The following is a 17,189-nucleotide window of genomic DNA, read 5'->3' on the forward strand; positions in this document are numbered from 1 at the left end:
GAAACTGGGAAGACCATGAATTCTGCGCACGGCCGAAGAACAAGCCGAGTACGAGGAGAGGCGTCGACAGCAGAGACGCGACTATGACCAACGAGAACGTGCCCGTGCGAAAGCGAAGAATGCGGTCTAATCGCCGGCGTCGAGATCAAGCTACTTTTGAAGAAAGCGTACTGGAGGGCGCTCGTAAGCGTCAAGCTAGGTCGTTCGAGTCTGCGTCCAAGCAGCAGAAACGTCATTTGCCACCCCCTCCGAGTTTCACCGGGGCAAATCCCAAATTCGAGAGAATGTTTCTGGACGCGGAGTTTGGCCATAGCTGCTCGGTCTGCGATCGACAGCTTTGCTGGCATATCAGCCACCTCATCAATGGTTCGGGACGAACTTTTTTCCTAATCCGAAAGAAATGAAATGGCACACTAAGGCACCCATCACCACCATTCAGCAAGCTGGCATTATGCTTTGAAAAATCAGCTTTTGAGATTACGAGAACTGCAGCGACAAAATGACGTTGTTTCTTTTCTTTTAGAAGACGCCCGTTGAAGCCGCATGGCAATCCGATCGGACATGAAAGTTCGGCGAGGCGTAAGATATACGAGGGGAGGCGAGGGCAGGCCGCTTTTTCTTTATAGAGATCGGAAACTGAGTAAAGACAAAAAAAAAGAAGCTTGAAGCGGAACTAATTTATTGTGAACGCCGTTACCGTGTGACGGAGCGTCCGACGATACCAAATCAGTACGCCTGGCTTCCGCCTCCCGCATGATCAGCCCCTTTGGGGCCGTTCTGGTGCGGCTGCACTCCGCCAGACTTCTTAGGGAGCAGCTCCTGCGGAATGTTGGGCAACACGCCGCCCTCGGAGATCGTGACGCCCGACAGCAATTTGCTGAGCTCCTCGTCATTGCGCACGGCCAGCTGCAAATGGCGGGGCGTGATGCGCGTCTTGTGGTTGTCGCGAGCCGCGTTCCCCGCCAGCTCGAGCACTTCGGCCGTCAGGTACTCCAACACAGCCGCCATGTAGACCGGGGCACCGGCGCCTATGCGGTCGGCGTAGTTGCCCTTGCTCATCAAGCGGTGGATGCGACCCACCGGGAACTGGAGCCCAGCCCGCGAGGACCGAGACTTTCCCTTCGCGGTCTTCGACGCCTTGCCTGCTGGTGCCCGGCCGGACATGGTAGACCACACGGCTGCAAACGCAGTACCTGGGATACGAAGTGGATGGCCTGAAATGACCGGAAAGCAGTTCGCTTGTTTCTTCACGTATGTCGTTTAGACAATACGGAGGATTGGCCAAGACGCCGGCGTCTAAAGGGAGAGATAAAAGCGTAAACGAGAAATCAGGGTGAGGTAAAACGTATGTGATAATTAGGAAGTAGATTCACCTGGCATATACAGAAATAAATAGAATTATGTATGAACATGAAATCTCGCGGCATGTTTGGCGGTATTAGAAGAAATGAATATGGTAGCCTTCTGTCAGAAAGTCGCAAATGGCCATGCAGAAGTACTTGTACCGAAAGGCCAATGATGGTAGTTACATGTGGTTTAATGGCGCAAAAGCGGCTAAGGCTATCCTGCGCCCAACATGAGGTATCTTAAAATCTAGTTTTGGAAGGAAAATCCTGTGTCAATAATCTACATTTTATGAAAAATCCAGTGTCGTCTAGAAATTAACGCACGTCACATAATGAGACTAGCGGACGATCACCTAAATTTAGAGCAGGGTGGAAAGGTACGTGTAGTTGATATAACCTGTGGAAAAAAGTACATCTGCGTATTTCAGTGTGTGTACAGGTCTGTAATATACGCATAACTGTTAGTGGTAAAGTGGTTAGTGAAGAAACCCCGAAGTAGAGGATATTTTGAGCATTTAAGGGAATGCGAAAGGATAGAAAGTTGGGCGAGTTGGTACGGTAACATGATAGTGGATTGCAGCGCGAAGTGGCAGTGACTAGAAGCAGACAGGACGAGAGCTAACTCAACTAACGTTTTATGTAAACCGACAACATATATAACAAGTGACTGCAAATACCGCAGCACATGAACATGACAAGGTAAAGACACGAGTTGAACATATCAAGGGGTGGGGAAGCCGGAAAAGAAAAGACATTACTTGAGATAACCATACGCACTGTGAAGATCCTGAAATTCGCATTCTAACAGACAACGATGCGTGGCTAACGCAAATCTCTTCTAATCTTATGATGTGAAATGCCTCGACTATTTCCCTGTGGTTTGGCATTGGTGTCTTGAAAGAATGTTTGTGTTTTGAAACAAAGGTTTGCAACCGCAATTGAAACAAGGATACGCTAGATGTGAAGCATTAAGTTTGTTAAGTGATTGTGTTCTCGTAGACTAAAAGAACGCAACGTCGTCAGCAATGGTGATTATGAGGGGAGACTGTTTCACAACTGGCTCGTCTAAGGCGGGCTCTGCGATATCACCTTCAGCGACGTCACATGTCACGTGCGCAACAGCTTAATTTTGTGCGTTTCTATAGCACGAAAATTATAAGTGATAAGACGATAAATTTACACCGCTCTGCGCGGTATTAGTAACTCTACCTGGGCCCAAATTATTCGCGCCATCCACACAAGCAGAACTAGCGCGGACGTTCAGCCTCTAAAGCAAGCGTTCACGGCCTTCAGGTTTCTCTACTTTCATTAGCGATTGAGGTAAATCCTGAAACGTTCAGATCATGTTTGGGATAAGGTCACTGAAAGTCAAATATGCGATTGAAAATGACTATAGCAGCGCTTCGTTAGTTCTATCTGGACCCAAGTAGTCCGTGATCGAAAGTGCCCCCTTGACAGCGGTGTGAATCACCGTCACCGATTAGTGCACGCGCCCGACGTTCGTAGCGATGAACGAACGCGTTGGCAGCAGCCAGTGGCCGTTCTAGCTATTTCAGCTCGTCGTTCGATTTTAAGCAGCCAGACCAGATGTCATGGTCACGTTTCTATTTTTTTTTTCCAAGTTCTGCAAGTGTCTTGGAAGAATGGGTGCCTGAAAATCAACAGTATCGCCAATGTCATTTGCGCAAACAAATCGCACGTGGAGCAAACGAAACGAGCCTGTGCACGAAGAAGTGCCCGGGAAACACTGGTGGAAAGCCAAGCAAAAGAAAAATAAAAAAAAATAAAGCTGTCACGCACGTGACGTCACTGAAGGAGGCGGCGCAGAAGCCCCGCCCTAGACGGGCGAGTTGTGAAAACGTCTCCCGGATGGTTATGGGAGAAGCGATGGCAGTGCGACTATGGGTGTGTTCCAATTTTGGCCAGCATCGGGGGCCGTCTACGTGGACAGCCAAGGAGACATTCGAGACAGCTTCGATGCCGTGTAATGGAACCCATTTCGAGCAGTCTGGAAGACGTATATGGAAGACGCTTCTGCGACGTGACGCCACCTCGCGGCGACAAGACAAAGTTGAAGAAAGCACACATTATTTCTACACTGCGAGTCTTTGCGCCAGCGAAGGTAGCTTACATTAAGGGCGGAGGATAGCGCGCCTACGTTTTCTTGTGCCCAGACAACCTTCTTGGGAGCAGGACGCTTTCCAAGTGTCTTGCTCAGCCACCATCTTGTTTGGACAGGAACGTAGCCTACATCGTGTAGGACTTCAATGCTTGCTTCGCGAAGCTGCCTACTTTGGCGTCTTCAGAACTGGAACGAGATTTAGCGGCCATGTGGCTGCTTAGGCGTCTACGGCGAGTATTCGAACACAGACTACGCGACGATGAAACAAAGAAATGAAAGGAGATTTCTTTTACAGCGAAGCTGTCCGCGTGTAGAAAAAATACCGAAGATCTGGTGCAATTCCGGGCCGACAAGCGGCTGAGGTGCAGTTCGCCATTAAAGGGGCCCACATACACAGGGTCTCTGGTCATCCTTCACAGAGTACAAGAGCGTCAATTTATTTTTATCTAATGCGAGACAGTTTGAATCATTGAACGAAAATAAGTTGCCTAATCAATTTCATATACGCGTTGCGAGGAAAGAAAAGACAAGTGTATTATACTCCATCATTTATAATAAATGCCTCTTTTTTTTTTTCAGCGCCCACTACAAAAGGGCGCGTTGGCGCCGCTACCATGCACTTGCAATGCAACATTTGAAGTGTGCAGAAAGGCATAGTCGTAAAGTTCGCCTATTACAATATGCTGCCCGAGCAGGTTGCGAGATGTTTGTCCGAATTAGACGGTGCAGATATATTCATCGTTTTTTAACCTTGTCAGTGAAAAGTAGCGAGGTCTGATCGTCAGATAATTGCTTAACTGCTGTCGTGCGACCGCGCTGGCCGACGGGCTTGACGTCTGACGAGGCGACCAGCACTCTACACCCAAAGCTTTCGTCGGCCTACAAAGAAACAATGTTGGTGCAGCCGTGCGATTTCCATATCCGTACGGTTCACCTGTTGCTGCATCACTTTCCGCACTTAATGCTGGAAACGCCCATCGAGTTGAATGGCGGGCCATCTGAAAGTACAGCTCTAATGACAGGCCATCAAAACAAATTTCGCCCCTTTGAGAACAAAAACGACGCCACTTCTGTTCTTGTTTAATGGATATGGCGTCATATTTGCTTTCCGCCAGAGGTGTTCCCTCCCATCAACCTCAGACGAACCGGCATGTTTTGAACGCATGGGCAGCGTCGCTAACAGGTACATTTACCTTGGCAAAACTGTTCGATGCGGCACAGCGCGTGCGCAGGCGTCGTGTAAACTGATCATACATTCGTTATTCGGTGATTTTCGACAAGAGCTTATTAGAGCATAAGTTGGCGGTATTCATCGCTAACATCTGCGCTTTGCACGTCAGAAATGTGCCAGAGGAAAGCTTGAAATTGGGTAACGATTGTCGCATGTGATCTGCCTAAACATAAATAGTCAAAGTCTGGTGCAGTCTAAATATTTTGATTTCGGAAAAGAAATGGTACATTGATTCACAAGCACCTTAAAACATAGCGTGTTTTACGTTCATTCATCTAGCAATGACAATCAAGCGACACACAGTTCGTACTTGCCAAATATTCAAACACTTACAGAACGCTGTCTCGCAAGCTCCTCTGGAATAGGTAGCGGGATGGTTTCTTCCACCACTACTGGTGGGCGAACCCTCGTAGCCACAGTTTTACCTTCGGAATAGCTGTCACATGACCGTCTGGTTGCGTTCACATCGAGCTGAATCACGCTGTTTTCGTACAGACCTTCAATATGCGATAAGGAATAGCCTTTCTGCCGCTGCCTTCACCGTGAGGGCATGCTATATCAGTTCGATCAGCTGCCCGCCGTTGGCGTTTGAAAGGTTTGAAACACCGAATGCCACGTGAATATAAAAAAGAAAGAAAAATTGGCGGATCCCACGCACTATGGGAATCGAAGTAAGCGAAGCTTCGTATGTTTGCTTTCATTGGCGACAATTATAGCGGTGATGTTGGCGGCGAATGTGTAATTTCTTCAGCGTTTAGTCCAATACGAGAGTAGCGAGTTGATGTTAAACGTTACCTTGCGTGTACCACTGCTGCTGCTGTTTGTCTGCGTAGTCCACAAAACACACAGGTGTTTGCTTGAGGCATCGTTGTACGTCAGTGTTCATAATCTCTGATTGAGTTGAGCATAATCATTGCCTCATGTGGCACATCGCATCGTGGCATCAGCATACGGCACATCATGTGGTATTATGTATGAAAATGCAGAATTGTCTAAGAAAATTTCACTACTGAGTTTTTTAACTAATTTAGCTCACGTATTGCAATGTACTAATTAAGGCACGTGATTTCACAAGGCACGTTCACTTGGAACTAATTTTCACACTAACACTAGTTTTGAGATAAGAGCTGTCCAACTCGCAGTAAAAATGCGATGCAGTTCTACTTACTTTTTAACAAAGCGATTTTTTAAAGCTTTTGTGCATTGAAGCTCAAAATTTACTATAACAACACTGTATTTTGTCAGAAACTTTGGGAATGCGTATATCAAAACTGGTGTCTTGTTCACAATTCGTTCCAACTGGATATCAATGTCGAAGCCATCGACTACGATTTATAGATTAAAATGTTTGTCATTAAGTAATTTCACTAAACCTTAATTAGAGAAACATCGCTATCATCAAATATTCGTTATGAATTATCGTGCAGAAATGACTACTTGTAGGAGTAACGTAGCTGAAGAAGTCGAATTGTGCTACGTGCCAGGGTTGTTAATCCTGTTAACGTTAAAGTAAACGTATTAAAGATATTCTGGGGTCAGTAGTATGCACGAAATTTCGACTCTATTGTTACTGGAGCTCTGGATCTAATAGTACCAACTATACTGAGAAAAAAAAGATTTCAGAAAAACAATTACATTTCCAGGACAAATGTGCTTATCTCAAACCTGGTGTTAGATTGAAAATTTGTTCGAAGTGAACGTGTCTTGCGGATTATCATAAGCTTTAATTAGTACTTTCCAATACGTGAGGCAAAGTAATTAGTTAAAAAGTTTAGTAGTGAAATTTTGTTAGTTAGACAATTATGCATTTTGATTTAAGCTGTAATAATGTCCGCCTTTTCGAGTAATCCAGTCCCCTAAGTAGTCTTATGCTTTTCTGAAAAATGGGAGGGATGACCATTTTATTGGACTTTTTATTGGACCTACGCTGGTAGGGCTGCTTACTGTTAACAGTTCGACTTCGCTTGTATCATCAGTCTTGCAGTTGCTACAGTTAATTATTGTTAACCGGGCGACATGCTAGCATTATCTTTGTTCTCAAACTTGGAGTATTAAACGCTGGTCAAATGCGTCGCGCAAAGATGTGAACAAGGCTTCCGCACACAAGCCGAAACGTGTAATACTTTATTAACAAGACCTTTTTCGTCGCTGTGCTTTCTTTTCCTTCTCACACAAATCTACTACCCGACCATAAAAGATGACGTCAGATCATATATTGCACTGCTGCAGCGTTTTGGCGTCATCTAAATTATATAGGCAACATTATTGTTAAAGGTCATTCCCGTACATCGGAGAATGCGCTCAGCGGGAACACAAAGACGAAGATCGGAAAGGCGTTATCGATGCGCCATCTTGGCTGTCTCTCCTCCCTCTACGTTCTGAAAATATTTCCCCTTATTTTCTCTCACCCTATCCACGCCACAATTTGGTTGAAATGTTGAGTTCTCCGACGTATCCAGTTGCTGTGCGAGCGTGAAGCTGGTGGCTAACAGTGATCGTAGGAAGTACGAGCAGAAGTTCGGGACCGTCGTAGTTAGCATTGCGATGGTATAGAGAATACTATCACTGAACAGGAACAAGTTGAGGAACGAGTACAAGACACCCGAATATTGCGTTCACAAGGTTGTAAAAGTTGGATCATCACAAGTACATCTTGCCTCTTTCATACCTCCTAAACATAATGTTTAATGGGAAGCAAAAGCAGGAGAGTAATTCATGTCTCTGTGGCGGCTATCGCATAGAGACCTCTGTAAATTCAAAATATTGCTTCCTTTATTTGCCCTATAGAGCACCATTATTGAAGATCGCTACGCAATTGTAAAGATTTTATGAACTCTCCGAGTTGCTCAATTTTCGCTTCCAACCTGCCATCATGCCATTGTCTAACGGCAAATACTGTGATAAGAAGAAACGAATTTAGGATAAGTGAAGCCCGCGATTTTGTCTTTTATCGCCGCTAACAGTCATAGGGGGAAGCATAAAGACATGTGTAGCAGTGCCCCTTTAACGTCCCAAAGCAACACGATTGGTGTGATATAGGCTGGTAAAGAGCTCCCGATTTATTTTAACCTGCTGGAGTTATGTTAGCGTACACTGAAAGCCTTGCATACGTTCTTGCATTGCGCCCGCTTCAGCGCTCACCTGTACCACGCAGGAACTGAAATGACGACCTGATGCTTGGCAGTAGAGTATCATAGTGAGCCACAGGTTTTGCGCTGTTGAAATGGAGAGGGTGCGTTAAAATACGAAATTCAGCACCAGATATGCATATGAAGCAAGTAATTATACCCTCGTTCCTATACTGAGATAGAAGCTTGTTAACATGATTCTTCAACACGAGAACTGCACAGCAGATTGAAGTGAGATTCTACGTCACTTACACAATTGCAAGAACAGCTGTTTGAACCGAGACTAACTATTTTCTTATCGGGCCCAAAACTATTGTTCAGTTTGATCGACAGCGTTTCAGCACGCTGTTAAACGCTGCCGTCGGAACGCTTTCACAAGCAAGGCCACACACCGCATTAACTTTTGGTCAGATATGGCAATTTTCGGCAGATCGGGGAGTCCTGAAAATGACGCAGTTTCGCCCAAAACGCGAAGCATTGATTGCGATAGCAAATTAGTAGACAGCTATACGAAGTAAGCATAGTACTTTTATCGTCCGTATAAACTTGTAGACATTCGCGTACTAACTAAATTAACAAGCATGGTGTCACGCGAGCACAAGGAAACATGAACACATATCCCTCATGACCTCGGAAAATCGTTGTTGAAACGCTGGAGTGAGGAAGCGCAGCAGCAGCAGCGAGCGAATTGACATTCGTGCTGCCTTTCGCTTCAACGCGAACTAAGCGGCGAAAACACCGTGTACACGAAGCTATCAGCACTCGGCAACTGCACTCAGTCCCGATCGCCGATAGCTTGCAAGAAGCACCCGCGCGGCCGCGCCATATGCAGGAGCCGTCGGAGTAGAACGCCCCCCTTCCTTCCCTCCTTCGGTGCCTTGCACGCGACGGAAGACGGCGCGCTTCCTCCCCGCTTTCCTCCCCTGTGCGCGAGATTGAGCCGCCATCTCACCCTCGCTAACCCTCGCATGCTTTCACTCGCACATACAGCATAGGGCGCACGGCGACAACGCTATCGCCCTTGGCCTTTATATGGAACATCACGTCGACGGCAGAAATGAGCCAGGAGTGTCCATATATTTGCTCGCGCAATAAAATCAACCTTCGGCAAGAGGTATTGTTGAAACTAGGCTCCAACACTCCTAGCACTTCGCAATCAAGCAATGGGCAATTTGCGATTTGGTCGACTCGGGTACATAACTTTTAAATGACAGCAGCTGTGAAACCTGGCAACCTCTCTCTAGTTGTCCGATTTTTGTTCGGACATTTACGCTGCTTTCAAAATGCCTTAAAGGCAACTGAAACGAAATTTTCTACCGCATAATAAGCCGAGTTTCATATAATTTAGACATGCAGTAACCTATGTGCATGTGTGCGTGTGTGGTGTGTGTGTCTCACGATCTTGCTGCTTTACTTGCAGAAAGGCCGAACACAACTTTGAGTCGTATAATTGTTGCCAATCATACCTCGTTGCCATCGAACTACATGCTTGGGGGCAAGGCCATCCTCACCTTTATGGTACCTGCCCAAGCCTGAAATACGCCTTGCCATCCCAGGAATCACGAAGAAAGCTAACATGCCGTCGTTTGCCCTGAAGCAGGCCACATTAGGACTTTTACAGGAGGTGCTGTATGAGTTGGAGGACTATCCCACCGCTGGTTACCAGTTGTAGGATTTGTGGTCGGGCATGAAATACGTGGTAGCTGGCCCATGCCGTCGTCCAACTCACCCACTCTTGGGACATGGTTGTAGGGAGGAACTTGCTCTCATCGAGAACTATGAGTACGGGATTTATTTACAATATCTACAAAAAGGGTGGAAAACGTAAGATTTAATCAGTCTAGCGTGACTGAAAACAAAGCACGAAGCCCCAAGCACAGAGCACACCGAGTAGCCGAAAACTGCTGCTTAAAAACCATCTGCCTCCCTAGACCCCTAGGTGAGTGAAAACTGTCATCCTACCATTATCCAATCTAACCGTTCACAGTTGTTGGAGGCGTAGTCGACCTGCCTTTGAGGGGGAGGGTTCGCACACTCACATCTGCACTTCGGATTCCCAGACCACACACCGAATGGAGAGGGTCCTCGTAGAAGTTGATACGCTTGACCCAAGCTGGCGTCTCTTGATTGCGTAGCTGACTCCGCAGTTAGCCGCCACATTTGTCAATCGACCGTGGCGATTTCTGGGGCCCATGAGAAACACCGCAAAACACCCTTTTCCAGGAGTATTCTTGCTCCAAGTAGACCGTGAAGGCGACAGCGAATCGACTAACAATACTCGGGCCGCCGAACGTGGCTAACTTGTTGGCACCGCTGGGCTGTCCGAGGAGGCGCATTGTTGGCTTGACAAAGCGACTCGTCGCAGCGGGATTAGAAAGGCTTGAAGGAAGCTACCACCGCAGGTCGATCGAAACAGCTGCAGCGGGCTGGGAAAGTTCACAAGTCAGTAACCCTGCAGGCCGATCGTAACAGTGCACAGTGGTCGCGTACATGTTTACATCGATGGCTCAGTCACTCCTACAAGTTCAGCTGCCGCTGTGGTGATACCAGCAAGATCCGTCAAAATACACCTAAAAACGTCATATGTATCATCAAAAGCAGCTGTTGAACTGGTAGCCCTGCGTGCGACTCTTCATTTCATTCAGGAGGAACCACCCCATGCATGGTCAATCTTCTGTGATTCCAAGGCAGCCCTACAGAGTGTACTCTCAGCACTGCGCCATGGATCACATGAGCAGCGCGTCGCAGAGATCAGAGAAGTCCACCATCACATAGTTGACGAAGGACACGATGTAATATATCAGTGGTGGCTGTTAGGATCGGCCTGCAGCTATTTCAGCCCGCTACAGGTGCGTCGATCGATCCGGGGTGGTGGCGCCCTTCAGAGAACCAGCGAGGACAGCGCTAACCAACCATGAACTTACTTCAGAGAACTGAGGACAACCGGCAGCCACGCGGCGGGCGTCAGCTCAGGGGAGTTCTCGAGGGAAGGTTATTGGCGGAACCTCCCCAGGCGCTTTTCGAGACACCAGACAATGGACCGCGGCGGAGGCCACTGTGCGAGGTCCGCTCTGGAATTTAGAGGCGCAGGCTGGGGTCGGGCGTGACTACCTGGCTACGGGGACGCAGGACAATGGGCACCACGACGACTGCGCTGCAAAGGTATCTGCCCGCGGAGGGGGCACTGAAACCTGTGTGTGCGTGTGTGTAAAACGTCCCGCAGAGAGGCGGCCTGTTTACGATGACGTCGAACGTTTTGCCTCACCTAGGGATCTAGGGAACACGAAGTGTTTAAAAACGGCGGTTTGTCGGCTGCTAGGAGTGCTCATCGTGGTGCTCTATGCTCGTCAATGTACTCGTGAGCTGTGTGCTCGTTTGCTGTATGCTTCATCTTGCGGGCTCCATTTGGGAGCCACGCTAGACTCTCAATGTATCCCATGTTCAAATGTAAATAATGTAAATAAATCCTGCTCGCCTAGTCCTGTCGCCCCAAGTTCCTCCGATCGTCGTACAAGCCCGACTCCAAATCCTACATGTCCTAGTCACTGTGGCATACATGGCAATGATCGAGCGGACCCAGCTATCCGACCTGCCCATGACGGCGTCAACTGCGTTGCCATTCCTCTTTCGAGAGCCCACGCAGCGAAAAAACGTTCCGCCCTTGCGCGTGACCTAACATTAGCTCAATGGAATTCAACCGAATTCACAAGTGCACACCTTCATACCCTGTACCTTAATTTACTGCTCCATATTCCGCCCGACCTTCCACGACGTAACTGCATCCTTCTAGTACGTCTATGGCTTGCAGTACCATTTTCAGGTGCATACTCCTTTCTTATCGGAATGGCCTACAGCCCACTTTGTGACTTCTGCGGGTGAAACGAAATAATCGCGCGCCTTCTTTGCGTGTGCCCTTGTTCAACCCGCATAGAGCAGCCCTCTCAGCCAGCCTAGACCAACTGAACAAGCGCCCAATAACTGAAAACAACATGCTTGGAAACTGGCCTACGCGAACATCAGCGCGATCCGCTATGAAGGCGCTGCTGCGTTACTTAAAAGATACGGGACTTTGTGACAAATTCTGACTGTACACTGTGTGGCGTAGGATTGAATGTTGACACCACTGCGTAACACTAGGAACGCCTTCGCAGACTACGTGACAATGCCCACAGAAACAGTTCTGTATCGTGTGTGTGTGTGTGTACGTGCATGTGTGTGCGTGTGTGTGTGTGTGTGGTTTTTTATTCTTTTTCTCTCTTGCCCCTCCCCCGGTACAGCGTAGCGAAGCGGAGATAATCTATGGTTAACCTCCCTGTCTTTCTCTCTCTCTCTCTCTCTCTCTCTGTGTGTGTGTGTGTGTGTGCGTGTGTGTGTGTGTGTGTGTGTGTGTGTGTGTGTGTGTGTGTGTGTGTGTGTGTGTGTGCGTGTGTGTGTGTGTGTGTGTGTGTGTGTGTGTGTGTGTGTGTGCGTGTGTGTGTGTGTGTGTGTGTGTGTGTGTGTGTGTGTGTGTGTGTGTGTGTGTGTGTGTGTGCGCAAAACCTTACGCTTGAAATACCGGTCAATGTGTCACAAAGAGCTCGCAAAAAACGATATTTTTTCATACCGAAACTGAAACAAGAAACGCCGCCATTATCGCCCGGCGGAAGTGACACGTACAGTGAAGAATGTGGAGAACCAGCGCCCGCGCTGTCTGCTTTCCTTGCTTGTATTCCGTTCCGTTGTATCATCGACCAGGTCCCGCATGTCTGCTAGCCACAGAGTTAGTATGCTTTGTTAGATGCTTCGTGCGCTGTGACTACGCCGTTGCGCGCCCGCGATGTTCTTTTAATGGGAACAGTGGCGTGCCAACTATTTTTCGAATGGGGGGAGGGGAGGGCAAGCTATCTCTCCTCTCTCTCTTTATATTGTAATTAAGAAGAGCACAAGGACCGGGCCAGCCAGATCGTCTGTTCCGTGCCTGCAGTGGAACCAGTGGGCCAGCCGGATCGCCAGTGCTTAGCACGAGCGTGAGCCGTTTGGGCAACCAGCTGTTCTTGCCCTGCGTGACCTTCCTTCTCGATTACGAACAGACGCTACGAACTGAACTGTTCAAACACTCCATTACAATTGGTGGAAGGTGCGGGATATTCAAGAACACCTACACCCTGGAACTCCGGTCTCGGACTCTGCCTCCCGTCATGCCTGACTCTCCCCAGCCGACGTCGCCGCCACCCACCGTTGCCTGCTGTGGCGCTGTCCCGCAACGCCATCCAGCGGTCTTCAGCTGTACGAATGAGCAGGACGTCAATGACTGGTTGTCTGCATACGAACGGGTAAGCTTGCACAATCGATGGGACGATACCGCGAAGTTAAATGCCGTCATCTTCTTCCTTGCGGGAGTGGCTCACCTGTGGTTTAAAAATCACGAAGCCGACTTTCAGTCCTGGTCCGTGTTCAAGGCCAGTTTCGCTGAAGTTTTCGGTCGCCCCGCCGTCCACAAGTTGCGCGCCGAGCAGCGGTTACGAGAGCGAGCTCAACAACCCGGTGAAACATTCACCTCTTATATCGAAGGGGTTCTCGACCTGTGCAAACGTGTGGATGCTTCTATGCCCGAAAATGAGAAATTGAAGCACATTTTGAAGGGCATCGCCGATGACATTTTTCAAACGTTGATCGCCAAGAGTCCGCGCACCGTAGCAGAGCTCACAAACTTGTGCCAAAGCTACGACGAGTTGAGGAGGCAGCGCGATTTGACCAGGCGCCCCTCAGTGGCTGACGAGGCCCTCTCTTCCATGACGGCCTTCCTTGATCGCTCCCCCTGCTCACACAAATCCAAGCTTTCGTGCGGGAGAAAATTGCACGTCAGCTTTCTCTACTGCCCTTCGCTGAGCTACCCCAACAGCAGCCGCTGCCGTCACAGCCTCCTACACAGCTCGCCCCTACGCTTCGGCGGGTTATTGAAGAGCAAGTTGCTGAGGCTCTACCTATGCAGCATCAGCAGTGCCCTGGCGCCGCGCCACCTACATACGCATCCGTCGCCGCGCAGCCTCCTCGTCAACCACTCGTTGCGCTACATCCACGGCCGCTACGTTCATCATCCCGTTCATCGACCTGCTCCTGCGTTTGCTAATCCTTGGCGCACACAAGACAACAGGCCCATACGTTATGCCTGCGGTATTCCCGGCCATGTTGCACGACTCTGCCGCCGCCGCATGCTGCACTCTGATGGGTTGGTGCAGTCGCCTTCCTACGCCGACGTGCAACCTTTTCAAGACACTTATTTTAGTCGGCAGTCGAACAGGCCACCAGCCGAGCGCCCAGTCCTTACACGTCGTTCGCTCGCCTTCCCCGCGTCGCCACTCGTTATCCCCCATGCGTCGGCGACCTTCACCCACGCAAGAGGAAAACTAAGCGCCGCAGTTCAGGAGGCAAGAACTGCGTCGCCATCGATCTGTACAAGTCCTCCATTGTCGCCTTCGAACGTTGTCGACCTTACTGTTGACGGCGTCCCTACCGTTGCGCTAATTGATACTGGAGCAGCCGTGCCTGTCCTCAACGAACACCTCTCTCACGCTTTACGAAAAGTTACGACGCCATTTTCGGGGTTTCCTCTTCGCACAGCAAGCGCCCAGCCAGTACAGCCTTCAGCAGCATGCACAGCTAGAGTTGTTATTCAGGGCGTTCTCTATATTGTGGAGTTTGTGGTTCTTCAGTCCTGCTCTCACGACGTGATACTTGGGCAGGACTTTCTTTCGCGAAATAACGCCGTCGTCAATTGTGCACGTGGTGAAGTCGAATTATCGCCTCTGTGTGACGTACACCTCGTCGGCGCCACTTCTCTTCCCGCTAAGCTTGTCCTTCGGGAAGACATCGCCATACCGCCGTACTCGTCTGCCGTTGTTCCAGTCTTCTGTGGTGCTGTTTCTGAAGGCACTGTCCTCTTCACTCCTTCGGAACTCTTCATAACCCGCAAAGATGTTCCCCTCCCTTTCGCCACGCTTGACATTTCAGCCGGTCTCAGCGCCATCGTTGTCTGCAATCCGCTTCCTACAGCCCTGACGGCTCTTTGCGGTGAAGCACTTGGTCATGTTCAGCCTCTTGATGACATGTTTATAACCGACGTGCCGGATGCTTCGTATACAGAGCTCGCTGACTTCTGTGCGCTTTCCACTTCTGCTCCGCCATCACCTGACTTATTCACACCTTTCATTGCCGATGACCTTACTTCCGAGCAGCGCTCTGTAATATATATATATATATATATATATATATATATATATATATATATATATATATATATATATATATATATATATATATATATAGAGAGAGAGAGAGAGAGAGAGAGATTTCACTGACGAAAGCCGGACGCCGGCCGAAACGGCGGGAAAGAATAAACGTTTCGCACATTCGTTCGGTCTCTTTGTACGCTTTTAAACCAACTGAATCATCCAGAGAAACATCCATCGGATATATATATAGAGAGAGAGTTTGGCGGATTGGAAAGTGATCTTTGCAGTATGTGCCACCTGCATGGGATCACTCTGCCGGCGCTACACTATCGGCAATGACACCCCGCCAACTACGGAAGCTCCACTACTGTAAGACTGCATTTAATTAGCCCCTTTGACTTGTGCAGCACATGTTCGTTTGTCGGTCTGCTGCCTTTAGCGGCCGCAGGCCAGTTAACAAACACGTTCTTTTATTTAATGTGTTAATGACACGTTGGTTTATTGTGCAATATTCATTGGAGGTTATACAGAAGTTCATGTTCATGACTAGGCGAGCATACTCGGAGTGGACCCGGATGGCACGTACTGTAAAGAATATTCACCTGCTGTGTTCGAAATATGAAGACAAAATGTATTCCATTTAATTTGTTAAATTAGCTCTCTTACACGCTTGCGCACATTTACCATTCGAATGGATTTAGGGACACCGCTTATCCCGCATCGTATAAACGCATTCAGTATATTTTGCAAATTACAAAGAAACTTCAATTTTGTGAGCACAATGTGAAGGCTATGATGACCACGGTGCTATGAAGCAGAATAGCAATGTGAAGGCAACCATTCACATTAGTCACGGAGTCTATCATGGTGACGGAGCCTATGCATCGTACAGCGAGTTTATAAAGCTTGTGGATATTAAATTGCGTTCTAGAACGCCATTTTTCAGGCAACCTTTCTAACTTATAACATTAAGTTATCGCTAATTGTTCATTCAAGTCACGTAATTAAGTAACTGCTTCCTAACTAGAAAACTTCTCAGTAGACAAAAAAAAAAGAATTCACTGAATCTAGCGAAAAGAAAAATCGGTAAAATGGCAACAGTTATTGAATACCCGTAAATTACAAGAAACAAGTCTGATTTCGTGTTTTCAAAGATGGTTAGATTAGACGGCCCCAACAATTAAACACGGGATGACGCAAGGGACGGTAGATTAAACTTGATGTGGACCGCCCAGCGACAGCTTTCCCAGCAATGCAAACTTGCAAGGCGCGTCGCGCAGGCGTCTCGCAACCCTTCACTGTTTAGCGCGGCCGGCCGTGCCGTCATGACGCCCGCCCCACTATACCCGCACGAAAGACGATGCTATAGCTGCCCAATCAGGGGACACGTAATAAGAAAATCGTACTTATGTGGGCGCAATTCTGAGAGAAAACTTAGTATCAGCTGTTGGATTTATCAGTGTGCAGCCGGCGGTGCCCGCTTTCACAAGTGCGTGTGTTTAGGCGGGGTGGCATGCTTCCCCCCCCCCCTCCCCACCACACGCACAGGTATACACGTCTATGAGAAGCGTGGTGTCACGCACGCACAGGCAAATATAAACGCATCTCAATCCATGACCACGAGCACTCGCTGCCACAACGCTGGCGTGATGAAGAGAGCTGGCAGCGAGAAGTGAACGCTTCGTGCTGCCTCTATAGTTTCACCGCGAAGCAAATTCCTTTCACGGCCAAATAAATGAAAGCAGTGTTGAAAGTACTGCGGATCTCAGTTGCACTATTGAGGTTCCTAGTATGACAGACCAAGTAGCCCGAATCAATGCCTACATAAGTTTTGTGTGTGAGCGTGTTTTTGTACGTTTTCTTTAATACTTTGCGCAATATACGTACCGGTGATGAGTGCGCTGAAGAACCGATGAGGCCGAGTCTCCGCGTGCAGCTGGCGGAGAGGCCAGACCCCCATTATCAGGGCTGCAAGCGGCTCTGTAGAATCGAGTGATGTTAGTCGGGACTCCAGGCGCTGTATTCCCGGCTTTCAAAACTAGGGGAAGGGGGGGGGGGGCGGTGCAAATGACATACATTGCTTCCCCCCCCTCAGTTCTGAGAGCGGTGGGTAAGTCCCCTCCCCCCCTCCTATATATACGAATGCGAAGT

The 17,189-nt window shown here is 48.5% G+C and overlaps 1 protein-coding gene across 3 annotated transcripts; it reads right to left on the bottom strand.

Annotated features, from left to right (window-relative positions):
• Positions 1-661: 661 nt before the first annotated feature.
• On the bottom strand, positions 662-5,137 carry LOC142587613 (histone H2A-like). 3 transcript variants are annotated; one of them, XM_075698754.1, is made up of 2 exons: positions 5,033-5,137; positions 662-1,214 (listed from the first exon to the last, which is right to left on the bottom strand). In XM_075698754.1, the coding sequence occupies exon 2, from the start codon at positions 1,162-1,164 to the stop codon at positions 727-729; it is 438 nt and encodes a 145-aa protein (XP_075554869.1). In that variant the 5' UTR covers positions 1,165-1,214; positions 5,033-5,137; the 3' UTR covers positions 662-726. The 3 variants fall into 3 exon arrangements, with proteins under 3 accessions (XP_075554869.1, XP_075554870.1, XP_075554871.1); XM_075698755.1 differs by having other exon boundaries at positions 662-1,193; positions 5,033-5,123; XM_075698756.1 differs by lacking the exon at positions 5,033-5,137 and adding an exon at positions 4,403-4,420.
• Between the last annotated feature and the right edge of the window lie 12,052 nt (positions 5,138-17,189).

The sequence above is a fragment of the Dermacentor variabilis genome, chromosome 7 (genome assembly GCF_050947875.1).
Source record: "Dermacentor variabilis isolate Ectoservices chromosome 7, ASM5094787v1, whole genome shotgun sequence".
In the NCBI taxonomy this organism is placed as follows: Eukaryota; Metazoa; Arthropoda; class Arachnida; order Ixodida; family Ixodidae; genus Dermacentor; species Dermacentor variabilis.